Source organism: Mycteria americana, chromosome 5 (genome assembly GCF_035582795.1).
Source record: "Mycteria americana isolate JAX WOST 10 ecotype Jacksonville Zoo and Gardens chromosome 5, USCA_MyAme_1.0, whole genome shotgun sequence".
In the NCBI taxonomy this organism is placed as follows: Eukaryota; Metazoa; Chordata; class Aves; order Ciconiiformes; family Ciconiidae; genus Mycteria; species Mycteria americana.
Genome location: NC_134369.1, coordinates 55,853,637 through 55,869,728, shown reverse-complemented (window position 1 = coordinate 55,869,728; position 16,092 = coordinate 55,853,637). Strand labels below are relative to the sequence as shown.

The following is a 16,092-nucleotide window of genomic DNA, read 5'->3' as shown; positions in this document are numbered from 1 at the left end:
AACTGCCCCTCCGCGACAGGGATCGGCGAGTAAGCGCTGCCGGAGCGCACCTGACGGGCCGTGCGGGCGGGGAGCCCGGCAGTGCCTGGCTGGGAAGGGCAGGCGGGGGCCGGCAGCCGCCGGGCGGGAGGAGAGGCCTGGGCGGGAGAGGCGGCGAGCGGCCGGGCAGGAGCCGAGGGGCAGGGCGCAGCCCCGGGGCAGGGCAGTCCCGCAGGAGCTGCGGGCAGGAGGCGGCCGGCGGCAGCCGCGCGCGGGCGGAGGGGCGGCTGGGCGCCCTCCCAGCAGGTACCGGGCCGGGGGAGCTGGGCCGGGGCGGGCGGGAGCGGGGAGCGAGGGCCGGAGCCCCCGCCCGGCAGGCCGCGGCGGCGCTGCCCGCCGCCGGCTCTCAGAGGAGAAGGGGGCTGCGGAGCGCGGCGCGGGCAGCGAGGGGGCGGCAGGTGCGGGCAGGGGCCGCCGGCGAGGCCGAGCGCCTGGCCGGGGCGGGGGAGCTGCCGCGGCGGCCGCGGGCAGCTCGAGGCCCCGCGGTGGCGGCCGCCGGCGGAGCCCGGAGCCGGGCGTACCGCCCCGAGGCGGCGCGGGTCTCCCCTGCGGGAGGGCCCTCCGCGGGCCCCCGCGGCGGATGGTGGAGGTGGTGGTTTGCTTTCCTTGCCTCGTTGTTCATCGGAAATGTAAAGTTGGGCTTTATACTTTCAGCCGAACCATTTGATCGCCGCTCTCCAGCAGCCTCTGTAACTCGTGGCACACCTCAGTATCGCAGCATGGGCCGTGCACGAGAGTGAACGGGAACAAAACTATCCGGGAAGGTTGGCTTTTGTTGGGCTGTCTTGCTAAAGTGACTCTTCCATATATATCACTGATGTGATTGAATATAACATAACTGCCTTGTGCATTGATACTTAGCGTATTTAAACGTGAATATACACTGATACTTTTGCAATTTGTAAATTATTATTTTCTCACTGTGAATATAAGGCTGCTGAGAAACGAAAACTAACGATCTTTTTTGCAAACCCTGATGTATTTCACCTGACGCATTTCACCTGATGCGCTCTGATAGGTATATTGAATGGGACAGCATGTTTTTAAAGTCAGAATTCTTTAAGGATGTCAGCATATTGATCTATGTGGTTTTTCTAAGTAGGCTAAAACTTGACGGACGAATTCAACTTGCAGAACGTGAATTGCAAAAGGCAGTGTTGTTGGGCAGTTTGTGTTACAGGTGATGCTGCACAGCTGTAGTGCCTTGCCACCATGCTACAGTACCAGTGGGGGTTTTGGAGTGAAGACCTTTCAGTGCCTGGGGTTTTTTTGTTTATGGCTGTATGAGTGTTCATTTGACAGTGCGCTTCCAAGATTTGGCTGGGGACTATATTTTCTATCAAGTGACAGACCTTGAGAAATGGAGGCAGGTAGAAAAATAGTAACTATATTGAACTACCGCAGAATCAAATCTTCATATAAATTAGGTCTGAGATTAAATTGTACCTAAACCAGTCTCAAACTGGTATTGCTATAAGAAAATGTCCTTGTAAAGTCAAAATATTCTGCGTGAATTAACATCTAAGCGTTACCATAGGAAAGAAATAACTAGATCACCTTCTCTAGGAACACTTCAGGTAATTAAAGATATGGTTTAGCCAAAACTCAGAAGGAAGTTGTGAATATAGCTAGACAGAGTTTCCCTTCTGTACTGGATGGGATTAGCATCAGAAAATACATTACATTTACTGAAGTTATAACCTGCTCTATCCAAGAGCACTGTTAAATCGTGTGCAGCTTCGAGCAGCCGTAATCGTGTGCAGCTTCAAACTGTCCTGTTCAAAAGCCGCAGTGTACTTTTTTAATGCATACCATACAGCTGGATTCCTGGGTGCTTCAGATGATTCTGGTTATTAAACAGCAGTCTGAAATAAGTATCATCTTAAATTAAGCTGGTCTTGTGACTTTCCTTCGATGTGGAAACATGCCCAATGTCTCATGTGATGCATTTCTCTAGATAAGAATGGAAAGGTTGATATCGCGGCTGTTCCTACAACGTACACTTCCAGTCAGTGCCGTTGTAATTGTGCAAGAAGAGAACTAGATCTCAAGGGACATACGCTGGGCCACAACTGTGAAGTGCTTGGGCATCTAAATGATCCTGTGGGCACCCACTCCTCAGAGCTAGATCCTTGCAGACCTAACCCTTGGTCTCTGATCTGTGGAGGCTCAGGTTTTTCCCAGTAATATTTGCTGAATGCGTTGAGGTCTGCTGCTTGATGTGCCTTTAGTTTTGACAGTGTTGATTAGTTAGGTGCCCGAGCTATCCAGGGATCCAGAAGCGAGGTGTTCCTTGAGAAGTTGCTCTTGGGGAGTCCAAGTGTCTTCAGATTACATATAGATGATTAGGACCACTTAAAAGCATGCAGGGGAGTATATTGCCATGCTTTTTGTTTATTTGTTTCCTTTTCTTATTGTTTCTAGGCTTTGTCTAGAGCTGTTACCCTGATGTGAGGAGCTAAGTTCTGAATTTGCATCTTTCATTTCTCAAGAGAGTGCTAGAGCCATAAACCTGTGTGTTGTTCTGGGCTGGTGGTCTCTGACTCCTTACTTATGAAACTGTTTCGCCTTGCTTTCAATACAGAAATATTCATTAGGTGAGCTCTGATCCTACAACTCAGCGGCTAGGGCATGAATCCAGGAGTGGAGAAGTTTAATTTCTAGTCCTTTTTCCAGCTGTATGTTAAATATTAAAAATATATTTGCAGAATACATGTGGTTAAGCAATACTGAATTTCAAGAAAAATATATTTATTACTAAAGTGTCCCTTGATTCTTGCAAATACTTATAAAAATCACACCTACTAAAAGCACTGCACCCAGGGTACATTGGACTCCATAGAAGTCCCATCAATTCCACTGCCCTTCCCTGCACTTAATTTAGGTGATGGATCCCCGGGTGATTAAATCCTCTTTCTTCTTATGCTATGGAAAGAGTGAATGTGGGCAGGATTGTTCAGTCAGTCAGTGTGTAGTCTGTTAATTTACAGTGTTGGAGAAAAAGCTCAGACTCTGGTCTCTTTTTCTTTGTCCTAATCATTAGGCTCAGTCATTTTACTTGTCTGTTCTGTCACTTGTGTTTCCTGTCAGCTGGTTTGCTTTTTGCTCAGCCTCTTTTCATCATCCTTGTAGGTGTTTTAGTTTCAGATGTACGTTACTCTAAATGTACTCCCCAGGGTTGTGGGTTGGCTGTGAAAAGGACAGCCCTGCTCTGGCCCCCCGTTTTCCCCACTGCACATTCTGACCCCGCCTTCTGCAGTCAACCACAGGGTGGGTTAGAAAACTACTTTTTTAAAAAAAACATGTTTGTTTATTTTGGAGGTTTAGTTTTGCATCTAATCAGTGAGCTGGGCCAGCTCATCATGCAGCTGCACGTTCACTAGATCCAACAGAAATAGTTGTTGGCAAGGGAGAGCCAAACTGCCCCTCCGGTAGCAGCCAGCCCTTTAGGCAAGTTCAGGACAGGCAGACGCAGCCCCCGTGTGTGGTGTGGGCAGAGCCAGAGGACCTGCCTTAGAAGGGCAGCCTGCACTAGGAAGCCAGGCTTTGGCTAGCTTAGGCCTACTGTCTTCCTGGGAATCCTACCCGCTTTGGCTTATACCAGAAGTACCCTTTGGCTTTGGTGGAAACATTTATTGAACTTGTTTGCTTGATTAAAATGCTATTTACTTTATTTAGTGAATTTTGCATGATGCATATCCTGACCTATTGCTCCACTCTTCAGACTCTTGTTTAATTTTATAAAAGAATGACTTTGTTTACTCTGAATTGCTATCTCCCAAGATACCTTAAATCTGGTAAATATTCTCTCTCTAATCTAAGTAGGACAACACCCAATCTCTGTCAGCAGAGAACCTAAGATCTTGTCTCTCTAAAGTGAAAGGTAAAGCGGGATTTGACTTTAAGTAGGACAGGCTGAGTTTGGGTTAAGTCATGTTGTCATTCTGGTTACTAACGCTATTCACGCTTCATCAGCAAGATTGCTTATGCAGAGGAAAATTATGTTGATAGCCTTTTGCGTCCGGGATGAATCTTTGGACCTAAACTGAGGAGCCTCATATGGGAAGAGGTTCAAATCCTGGGTTTGGTTTGAACTCATCTGTGTTGCATCATATCTCTTACTCGCATTAATACATCAAACCATGCAGAATTAGTGAGGACACTTCTTTTAAGCTTAGTACGAGTGTTTGTTTGCCTGTCATCGCAGCTGAAGTTTACATTAATTCAGTGCCAAAAAAAAGTTATGTCAGCAATCTGATGCTTATCTTTCCTGTAAATTGTACCCTGGCGACTTTGTTTTGAAGCTTTGTTTTTCAGTGATCTAATAGCCACACTTAAACTGGAGAGAACAGATAATTGGGCCCCAAACAAAGGCCCTTGGTGTTTGGGGGGATCTTGTGGTCATTGCAATGAGCTTTGGGTCTGGCCTGAAGAGCAAGTTCTGGAGATGCTGCTTTGGCAGTTAAACCAGCTTTGAAGTCCAAGAAAGCAATCTAGAAGGACCATGACCCAGTCGCCTCAAAACCTATTAGGCACTTAAATTAATTTGGCACCTATGCTTTGGGGCCTGGAGCCTGGATGTGGACTTGCACAGTATGCTTCAGCCTGGGCAGGCGGGTGCCTGGCTCCCTGCCCAGCTCCCCTGGGTGCCGGGCAAGGCAGAGGGCAGCATGCTGGGCCCTGGAGCCCTGCGGCCTCATCAGCAGGGCATAGCGCCTCAGCTTCATCTGAAGCATGGAGAGCTAGAAGGCTGCTTGGCTTCTGTGGGGCAGCCTTGTCACCAGAGCTGTGGGAGGGTCCCTTCCACCTACAGGAATGCAACCCCTTGCTCCCACAGAGCCCTCATGCCTCCAGGCCGAGGGGGCTGGATGTGTCCCTGTCCACCCTGCTTGTTGAAGCTGGGCCAGCGTGTACAGCATCAGGTGGTTGATGCGGCCAGAAGATGGCCCAACCCTTGACCAGGGCTTGGCAGGGGCTGGAGGGGGCAGATAAAGGGGGGCTAAGGGCAGGTTCTCTTTACAAAATTCAGCATCCAGTCTGCTGTGTGTGTACCTCTACTGATGAGGAAAGCACCTGTCATACAGAGAGGAGGGTTAGTCAGAACAAGGTTTAAAAGTAGCTTGAGCTAGCAGTGCTTCTGTAGTTGGTGGTGAACTGGTAGAAAACCAATTGTTTCCTGTTTCTGAGAGGTTCATAAAACGTTGTTTAGTACTGCTCTTCTAGGTGACAACAAAACATTCTCAAGGCCAGTTTCATTTCGCAGTAGAGGAAAATCCAAAACCTTTTAGTTCTGGGTTGAGTTTTTGTTTGTTTTTTTTTCCAATTTACTTTTGCAAAATGGGATTGTTGGCCTCTAGATTGGGAACTCTCTGTCAGTCTCCCATTCAGGTTCTCTGTCTGCTCAGCAGTGACTGGAGTAGCTAAAAACTTTTATCCATGAAACCTTGACTAAACACAGAATATCTCCCTGAATCATCCTGCCTTTCGTTTAGTTCAGTGGTACGTGTACTTCCAGATCTAGTCTCACCAATGTGTGAAATCATGGGTCAAAAATCTCTTGTGAAGAGTGTTGATTTAAACTTAACAGGATAAAAAATCCCCATACGTTCATGGGGTAGCTATTGTTCACTTTGTTTTAAGCAAATCTGTCCTGAGGGGAAAAAGAGAATGGTAAATTCATGCTGCCAACTTCTGCTCTCAGGGCCTCTGTCCTCTCAGAGGGGAGCGGAGCCCCACCACCGTGCCCCATAGTTGTAGCAGCATTTGGCCAATAATAATTGGGATGTTAGATGCTCCCATAAAATTGAGACGGTTCTGATTTCTGCTGGTTTCTCCCAACGTCTATGCAAAATTCTTTAAAAATACCTCTTTTATGCAGTGCCTGGTTGCCACTCATCTGCCTGGGCAGCTGCCAACTACTCCAGCCAGTACAGCTCCCTGAGAGGCACTGCTGGGGCTGTTAAAAGTGGTTGTGGGCCCCTGGTCTGGGTGGATTTAAAGCAAAAAATAATAAATAGTTGTACCTTATAAAGATGAGATCCTCCTAGGCTTTTATTTTAAAGTATGTTTAGGCAGCTTCCTGAGCTCAGTGCACGTGCCCTGCAGAGCCATACTCCCAATCTGTTTTGGATTTGAATTAATTAAGATCAGTTCCCATTTCCTGTTTTCGAGTCATTCATTTAATCTGTTTTCATATATGAGATGTACTGCAGTCACCTGTTTCCTTTCTTAATCTCAGCCATAGTCTTTTAGCCTTCATTTATACAACTTACATATTTCCTTCCTCTCACCACAATGCTGTAACTGGTTACAGAGTGACAGTGTGGAGCAGAACTGATGAACAGGGAATCCTCATCCTGTGGAAACTCCATAATTTAAAGATTTTTGTTTTCATCATGAAACAGGTTAATAATGATATGTAAAATAACTATTAAATATTTAATGTACCATAACTAATAAAAAACTGCTTCACCTAAAACAAAGCAGTAGATGTGTGTATGCGTGTATATATATATATATATATATATGTAAAGAAATATTCCATCTTGACTCTTGCAGGTCAACAGGGTTCCCTTAAATAGTTTTAATAGTAATGAAACTGTATTTTTGCATGCAAAACTGTTTGGGTTTTCTTCTTTTTTCATATATACAGGAGGAGCTATTTTTCATTAGCTGTCTGGATATGGTATGTGTATCCATGTGTTTTCTGTGTGGCTCCATGGTCATGGCAGAGGCTGAGGAGTCCTGGATGCCATTCAGTGCTCTCTTTCAGTGTTGCTATGAGTTGGTTTCCAAGGGCCATCTTTTCAAAGCTAGACACGTTTAGCCATGTTAGGGAACTCCACTGCACAGGCAGATACTCTTGCCTAAAATACCTTCTTCTTGGCTGTCCTGTTGAAAAATGCATCCAGATGTTTCCAGTTCTCTTTGGTATCAGGGCTATAGAAGGACTGCTGACAGTTCTATTTTTGTTGCTTCCTGGCATTACTGCAAAAGGAGAAAAAATTGGATTAAAACCTGACACAGAATACATAAAGAAAGTCTTAAGTTTTAAGTTAGATTATAAAGTAACCGTCGGTGATCGTCATTATTTTTTCCTAATCTGCTTAGAGCGAAGGACTTATCTTATGTTGAATTATTTCCATGTTCTCATCAAAAGCCAAGTTCTTTTTACAGATATTTCACCCTCCTAAGTTTTCTTTTCTGGTGTCCTGACTTCAACTCTTGCTTTGCTGAGCCCAAAATGATCTGCAGTCCAACATAATGGATCTATTCTTTTGTGTTTACTGCCCCAATACATACCATATTGTACATCCTTGTCCAAGTCAGTGAATTTATCTACAGTTCACAGGAACAGTGTTGTCAGTTCAGTAATTGGATGAATTGGTTACTTGCCTAATGCAGCATTAGGAAGAAACACTCTCTCTATCAAGTTTTACAGCCCAGAGCATAGGGGATTCAGCATATTAAAATCCCAAGTTTTAAGTTTTATCATGGGATAGATTTATAATGTTCCCTTCTTAATTCAAATATAAATCTCGCATGAGAAAAATTGGCTCAGATTTATGAAAATTGTTCTTTTGGCCCTTGTAAATAATATTATTAATCTTCTGCGTACTGGGGCAGGCTTGGATTAAGTCTGCATTTAAGGGCTGCAGGTGCAAGGCAATAATGCTAAGCCAGAGTCAGGGTGTCCCTGGGGGCCGTGTCAGGCGGACGACTTTGGATCATGTACTTGTGCCAGGGCTTGTTCCCTTTCTCCAAGGGGTGCCTGGAAAGCAGAGGCAGTTGTTCCTGTAGCACAATAGCTCAAGCACACGCACCTGCTCAGCTTTATTTTTCTTCAGGGAAGTAGACAAGAGCAGTTAGTTCTTCTTCGTGACATACTCTCAGTTTGGTGGTCTGTGCCTGGGCTGCGTGTGCAGATGCGCTGAAGGCCATTTGGCCTCCTCCAGTCTGGAGCCCTGCGAAGAAGCAGCTGCTGAGCTGAAGGAGACCACAGCTAGATTGCACAAGTGCTCTTTCTGTAGGGTTCAGCTCAGGGCTTGTATGAAGGGAGACACATATTAGATCATCTTTGTCTGGGCAGAGAAGCTGGAGGGAGAAGGGAAAGTTGCAGTGGGACAGGGCATGGTCTCTCACAACTGCATGTAGGAAGACGCGGCTGTTCAGGCAAAGCTTCTGCCCTGGTTCAGTTAGAGCTAGACCTCCTTGGCAGGAGAACATCTAAAGCAGCTTGTGGGATCACAGTGAGCTCAGCTTTTACCGTTATGACAACAGGTCAGCTAAGAATTTACTTCAGAGGTGGTTTTCTTTGCCTCAGGAGAAGCCTGCTAAAGCTGAATACGTAATATTTTTGTACAACTGTCACATCCTGACGGATAGCAGTGAAGTATTGAGCACTCCTGCTGATTACAAGGGTTTTAAACTTTACGTGCAACTGTTATCTCTAGGAGAGCCCAGCAAACAATATCTTAACCTGACACCCCAGTGTCTTCCTGCTTAAGTTGCTCAGTGCAGGACTAACTGGTTGAAATCCAGTGGTGTTAGTAACTGAGGAGGGTGGGACAAGGACGCATAACGGTCTCCAAAAGCAAGATACTGCTTTAGCAAACTGTAAGTGAACGAGAGGAGCTTGCAGGACAGGACTGTGCCAGTTTGGACCAGTGGTCCGTTCAGCTCAGTTTCCTGTTTCTGGGATCAGCAAGAGGAACCCATAAAGCTTCCCCCGATGGGCTGTTGTGCCATCATTTACCAGCGCGGGAAGGTGCTTCCTGCACCTAGGCAGTTAGTGGTTTGTTTGCATCATGGAGCGTGACGCTTTTCCCAGCAACTTTTTACCATCTGTTTCTGTTACCAGATTTAATTGTGTAACTGCTTAAACGATGCCACTGGGCTCTTTGCCCCAGGAAAGCTGTGCAATGGTCCATCATAAAATCCCCATCATCTAAACTAGGTTAATGATGCATAGTCTTTTTTTTCAGTTCTAAATATGTAATTACACTTTTTCTTCATTTATTTGCTGCACTGGGAGAGCATTGCATCTCTTTATTATGTTTCTGTCGAACTGTTTTAAGATGTCTCTCAGAAGAATGCCTTTCCGGTTGTGTCCTTCAAAAGCCTTCTCATAACTTCTCTTGTGTTATTTCAGCATCTCCTTTGTGATCCACTGCTTTCAGGGTGAAATCCCTTTCTCTTTGCAGGCACAAAAGAAAGGAAAGCCTCATGTTTTCTTCATTTTCTTGGAAGGCAGAAGAACTGTAATAATCTCTGTGTGCAAATTCCCAGAGCTTTCATGCTTTTCCCCGAGTGGCGGTTACAAGCAGAAGAAGGAAGGTGTATGTACACACACCCACTAGTTACTGCAGATATCACTGTTGTGGGGTTCTCCTAAAACAGGCATAGATATGAGCCTTTTATCATGCACCTGGTAGGTGTGTGTTGGCGTGACATTTTTTGTTTCCCTTTTTTTTTCCTCTTCCTCCAGACAACCTACTACCGCCTAGGTTTATAATGAATCAGAACAAAAGCTTGTGTCCTGTCTTTTCACGTGCTCAGACCCACTTGAAGTGCCTCTCTCCCCTGTGTGGATGGTACAAATCAGACCTGCCTACAGTCCCCCCCAAAATAAGGCTTTTTCTAAACTGTGGGCTTTATGTCTTTGGCAAGTGTATGCCCATGCACGGCACTATGTGCGTAGGTGGGTGCACATGCTGTCCTTGCTGCTACAGCAGCAAAGTACCTGGAGGCAAATTTCTCAAAACCATTTAAGCTGTTTTACTAGTGTTAACCGGTTTCAAGATGCAGTGGTCACAAGCCACCGCTCTTCAGACAAAGAGCTGTGATCAGACTGGTGCACAGCTCCCAGATGCTTTCCCCCAGAAACAAAACTACAGAGCAGCTGGCCATGGAGGCTAAACCTTTTGCAGCATCTGCACGGTCAAAGAGAGTCCATTTCACCTGCAGCAGAAGCAGCTTTTGCTGTGTGTGTTTCTGTTAATCATCTGGAGACCTGTGGTGGTATTGTTATGCTCTTTGAAGGTTTTATATGACTGGGATTGACTGCATCTCCTGGATGCGAAAGGCAGAAAGGCACAGAGCTAGCATAAACATGGCGTTTGGCTGAGGTGTGAACCAGCAAGCTTGAGATCGCTTTCTCCACAGGGCAGATCCTCAGTTGTTGCAAAGTGTTGTGGCTCCACTGGGGCTACTGGAGCTGTAGACACTTATGTCATTCGAGGATCTGATAGAATGTGATGGGACAAGAGGAAACAGCCTCAAGTTGCACCGGGGAGGTTTAGATTGGATATTAGGAAAAATTTCTCCACTGAGAGGGTTATCGAGCATTGGAACAGGCTGCTCAGGGAAGTGGTCGAGTCACCATCCCTGGAGGTATTGAAAAGATGTGTAGATGTGGCACTTAGGGACATGGTTTAGTGGTGGACTTGGCAGTGTCAGGTTTACAGTTAGACTCGATGGTCTTAAGGGTCTTTTCCAACCTAAATGATTCTGTGATTCTGTGATCTGTCCCAAATGCTTAATAACAACCGATCATCCCTGTTTCTGGATATTTTCTTTTACACCTCCTGCTTTGTAAGGGCTTACTGCTACTAGAAATTTTGGCGTGATGTGTTTCTGGAATGCAAATCTGAGAATGCTTTTTATACATTTATGGCTGGCAATAAATCTCATAACGTTTGAAACCTCTGGTTTAGCCAGCTTTCCCAGTTTGAGATCAGCTATTTCACCTTTGTGTCTGTTGCGTAGTTTTAAATGTGTTACCTGATCAACTCCTATGGGGCAGTGCTGTGACTAAATACAGTAAAAACACATCGCCAGCCTACAAACCTGTTTGCAAAACACACCCTTTCATCATAAGACAGCAAAGACCTGACATTTCTTTTCACACTGGTTTCAGCTTTTAATATTTAATATTGTGATCAGCCGTTTTCTATCATGTTCTTTTCATTTAATGAGTTGTTGAAAATATTTACTTTCTTCTCCAAACATCTCTGTCTTGTAATCATTCTGGAGGCATCTGGAACTGAAGTCTTCGATACTGAGTTTATCTGATTTTAGCTCATTCAAAATTTCTATCAGAGAAATCTGGAAATCATTAAGATAATTTATGTTCTCCATCTAAACCCATTAAAATAGTAGTGGTTGTAATTCTCTAGGCTCTGTGTATGCGTGTGGTTGGTTTTTAGACTTTGTTGTTTCCAGGATGTTCTAATAACCTTGGCTCTCCTTCTGCCTTAGTGTGGAAGGACTATTGCTGAGTTACATTTAATTATCTTATCTTGGCTTGATACTGGGAAGAGAGAAATGAAAAAGCTTACTGAAATTGGTGGAAAACGCCAAGAAAGAGAGAGAATTTGAGACAAGAGTGACAAGATCTGGGTTCAGTTCCCTCTTCTGCTGCAAGTGATTTGATTTCTCTATCTCAGTTTTTTTGTCTGAAAATTGGGGATAATTCTCCTTTTCCTCCTGTCCTTTTCTCAGGAGGAGAAAAGGACATCCTCAAAATGGAGGATGTCTTTGAGTATGCATATTGCCTAACAAAAACTGACCCCAAAACTTAGAGATAGGGTCAAGGAGTCCTAACTACTTGTTAAGATGGATGGCATTGCTGGGAAGTCAGTACTTCTTTGGAATTTGATGGTGCACCTAACAAATGTCTCTATGGTTCAGGTTTATTTGGTAAATTTATTCCTAGACATATGCATCTTAGTACAACCTTTTAACAACTCTTAAGTGATATACTGAGGATTTTTGGGTAGCTGACACCAGCAAAAAGTTCTGGCACGTGGGAGAAGTTTAACCTTAGACAGAAATGTTGACTTCCGTGAAGATCATGAAATACTTGTTTAATCTTCTACAAGATTTTTTGTTCATTTTCAGTTAAGAAAATATACAACAGAACCTGCTAAATTTCTCTCTGTCCCACACGGGTGAGGCAAAACTTTTGCATGCAGTGAAAGTTGTATAACTAATCATAGACAACTTGGGAAATACAGATACGAGAAAATAAATGAACTGGGAGCCAAGCCATCTAATTTACTGCCAGGATTGCTCTTCTGAACTAAAACAAAAAACCAAATATATTATCTCTGTAGCTTAATTAAGTGAATTAAAACTTTAAAAAGTAATTGAGACCATCCATGTTGTGATTTCATGAACAAAGTGCTCTAAGCAGAATGAGGGAGCACTGTATCTAGATGATCTGTCCCTCAGCAAATTCTGTCTTTTTTTGTAATGTGGCTGTGGTATAAGTCTAGGAGCACAAGGGCAAATTTTGTCACTGAAACCATTACATTTTAAAGCTTAAAAAAAGTGTAAACGGTGTTCTAGTCTCTTATGCTTGGAACTTTCTTTTCAAAATACTATGTTTAAGCTGAAACTGAATTGGAAACTCTAAGCTATGTGTCTATATACTTTAGCATTGGCTACTGATATTACCTTGCCTACAAAACAGTAATCTGTAAACAGTGTACTCTCTTCTGTACAATAGGCAGTGATGAATTGCTTTGTATTTGTCTTCAGGTAGAAAAAAAAGTATGAATGTTTGCGTATTGATAAACGGGGGAAAAAAGATAATGGTCAAAGACTATGACAGGCTACTTGGTCTTACTGTGAAAAACATGGGGATTTTTTAATGATAGAAGTACAAAAGATGTAGAATTGCATTATTACTGTTATATCCTCAATACCCATATGTAGCCCTTTCTTTCTAAATAAGGCACTCAGCCCCGTGATGGAAAGGCAACTGCGTGTGACAGATGATTTACCTTTGTTTATTTGCTCACATTAATGGTTCCAGCTAAACAATTCTGCGGAAAGAAATTACTTCCATGAACTGCATTTCCTCTGATGCAGAAAAACTAATTTTTCCACTTTATGTATCTGGAAAGCAGGGCGGTTACTAACATTTTGGTTTCTTCACCAGCAGGAGTGAATAAATTCAATCTGGACGTTTTGAGATAAAAGACTGTTTTGCCTGCGCAAACTGCCACTGAGGCTTAGATACCATTGTTGCAAAGCTTAGAGCAAACGAAGCAGCTGTTTCAGCCCAGTTTAAACATGGTGAACAAGAGTAAAGCATATTAACTCCAGCTGTGTACCGATAACAGCTGGGAAGGAAAATCACTGCAAGGGAACCTTAAGGTAAACTTTGAATTCTAGCAGGCTTAGCTGTTGTGAGTGTGCCTCCAAGGGAGGAGCAGTGGTGAAAATTTGATCCTTAGAAACGTGGAGAATTTAATGAGAAATTCCTGTGCCTCGTTTTGTGCTTCTGTAAAGATGCAGAGCAGGTTCTGGAGTCAGTGGCGTCGCCTCTGAAGATTTTCAATGCAGATCTCATACTGTACTTGCTTACACTCATGGGCAATTTTGAGATCAGGGCAAGGACTGAGTGATGGATTCTGTGCAGAGTAATGATGTCCCTTTTAAAGCAGGATATTGCACCCCTGCCCTGTCTGGTTAGAGACTACGCTGTAATCTCTTCAGCAGTGTTCTGTTTTCCAGAATAACGTGTACCAGTATTCAGGCTACTTCTGAGGTTTTTATATTTGGGTCACTTGCATTTTGTTCATTTTGGCCTATTGAGCACAAAGAGCAGTATAAAACTAGAGGAAATAATTAATGTCACTTAGTAGTAAAACCCGTAAAAATTACTCAGAGAAACTGTATTAAACCAAATATTCCCTTAGGTCCTTGTTGCAGTAGAATAATGGTTTACTTGGGTTTAGGTCTAATGGGAATATATTTTAAGAATTTCCTTCTGATCCCTACTTTGCGGTAGCTCATGATTAAGAGTAATTCTGGAACAGTTATGTAGTTGTAATAATAAACCTTAATTATATTTCATACTAGTATTTTAAAGATAACCAGTTAATTCAAGGCTTCCTCATGAAGCTATGTGCTCTCAGTGACTTTGCAAAACCCGTAAGTTAAAACATAATTAACAGTGCTGACTTACTGTAGAGCGCAAAAGAGCAGGTCAGTAAGTATATGCTGTGTTTGGTCAGTGTTTGCAAATTGATACATCTATGGATAACTTTCAGTTGCACCCTGCTCATGAAAATAAATAATGTTAAGACAAGAAAGCACATGTTTCCTAAGTTAGGTGAAGTGTCTATAGCTTAATATCTCCACTTGGCATCCATCAGAATTTTGACGGGCTTTTAATGAAAGAAAAGTTTTGGGGATATTCATATTATTTCCACAGTATTTGTGTGATTCCCTAGCTGTCTTTGAATACACATACAAAGAAAATGACGGCACTATTCAAGATGCAGGTGGGAATGGCTTCTGTGCTGGAGCACGGAAGCTTTCAGCAATTTCTTGCAATTGAGATAACTGAGCAAACATCTATATTTGTGTAATTGTCATCTTCTCTCTGTGCTTTCCCCCTTTCTCTTACTTGTCATCTTCCCCATCCCTTCAGCTTATGTTCATGTTCTGTTTGGTGTCTTCTAACCTCCGCGGAGCTGGAATCATGTCTTGGGTATGTTCTGCGAAGAACCTTGTGTACTTTAGGTACATGTAAAAGGACTAGACTTAGACAGCTAAAGTTTTGGACAGGAGGCAACGCAGCTGTCTGTGTTTCTCTGAAAAGAGAACATAAGGATATGAATAAAGACATTTAAATGAGGCCAGTTAGTATTGTCATAAAGTTATTTTAATGTTAAGCAGCTGTTATAGACTTGTTCTCATTCTTTAGTAGATTACATGCCTCTTATTTTGCTGGAAGTCAGTGCTCTCTATTTCTGTATGCATAGCAGACAATTATATAATAAAACAGGTCTTCAGTTTCATGTGTGTACAAATATGAGAAAGCAGTAGCTCCTCAAAGAAGGCAATTTTGGCATAATGCATAAAGAGTGTTTTCAAATTTAAAGTATGGAGTATGTTGAGTGAAAAATGTAAATGCGTATGGATGTATGTGAAAATAGTACGAGTGAAAGAGGACAGGAGAAACAAGAACAAGGGAAACGGAATAAAAAACACATCTTGCAAATGACTTGACAAGACCACATCAAAACAACTGTAAAGCTAAGTAAACTCCAAAGCCCAGTGGCACACAGAAATATGAGGAGAGTATCAGTGTTCCTGAAAGATGGGGACCTGAGTGGGTCACTGAAAGTACTTGGATGCCGTACTTTAAATGATTATCTCTTTCCTTGTGCTTTTATAGAAAAAATAATTTTTCTCAGTGAGAGAAATCTGATGACTCTGATCCTTTTACAACTGAAATAACTTTCTCATTGACCCTGGGACTGTGTCCAATAAGCAATCACGTATTAAATAAATGATAATGTTGCATTTTGATTTCAATTATTCCCATCTACTACAGTTTGTTTCATTGTGTTTTTCAGGTTTGATAGCTACACTGGATCTTTGATTGTGATCTCCTCTAAATTGCAACACTGAAAACAATGGCAACAGAATGTATAAAAACCTGCTGTAAATGGTGTTTCTGCATGGAAAAAGAAAAAAATGATCGTGAGTTCTGACATAATGACATTGACTAAGGGTTTTGCTGTCCTGGCTTCTTTAATGATGAGATTTCCCATTAATAAAATGACTGTGTCACCCCTGATAAACTTAATTCTTTTACAACATCCAAAATTCTTTCCATACGTCCACTTGGAGATTGAACACATGCTTGTTAGTGTTATGAATTGGAATTGGAATGGAAGAATAACACTTGTCTAAAGTCTGCTCCTTGCAGCCTGGAATGCTCTCCAAAAAAGCCAACTTTTTTACCCAAGGTTGTGTAAAGGTCTTGTACCTTTGAAACTCTAAGAGTGAACACTTTTTTTTTTTTCCTTAACTCCCTGTGGACTTGCTGTTAGGATTTTCTTTGGTGTCTTAGTTGTTTGAAGAACTCTTCTATGATACAAGTGTACCTCTTGTAAAAATTCACTTAAGAGCAAGGTAGCTATAAATATAGAAGCTTCGGCAACAAAGAGTTTGGACTGGTACAGGTGTCATGAGGATGAGTATCTTTTCCAGGTGCTAGTCCTGAATGCTGGTAAAACTGAATACTAG

General features: G+C 43.0%; 1 protein-coding gene across 1 annotated transcript in view; it reads left to right on the top strand.

The window, feature by feature from the left end:
• Positions 1 to 201: 201 nt before the first annotated feature.
• TC2N (tandem C2 domains, nuclear) overlaps positions 202 to 16,092 on the top strand; it is a 32,935-nt gene continuing 17,044 nt past the window's right edge. Inside the window, exons 1-2 of the mRNA XM_075501533.1 lie at positions 202 to 285; positions 15,417 to 15,543. Of these exons, the coding sequence (XP_075357648.1) occupies positions 15,477 to 15,543 (67 nt within the window). The 5' untranslated portion in view covers positions 202 to 285; positions 15,417 to 15,476. The remainder of the gene's footprint in view (positions 286 to 15,416; positions 15,544 to 16,092) is intronic.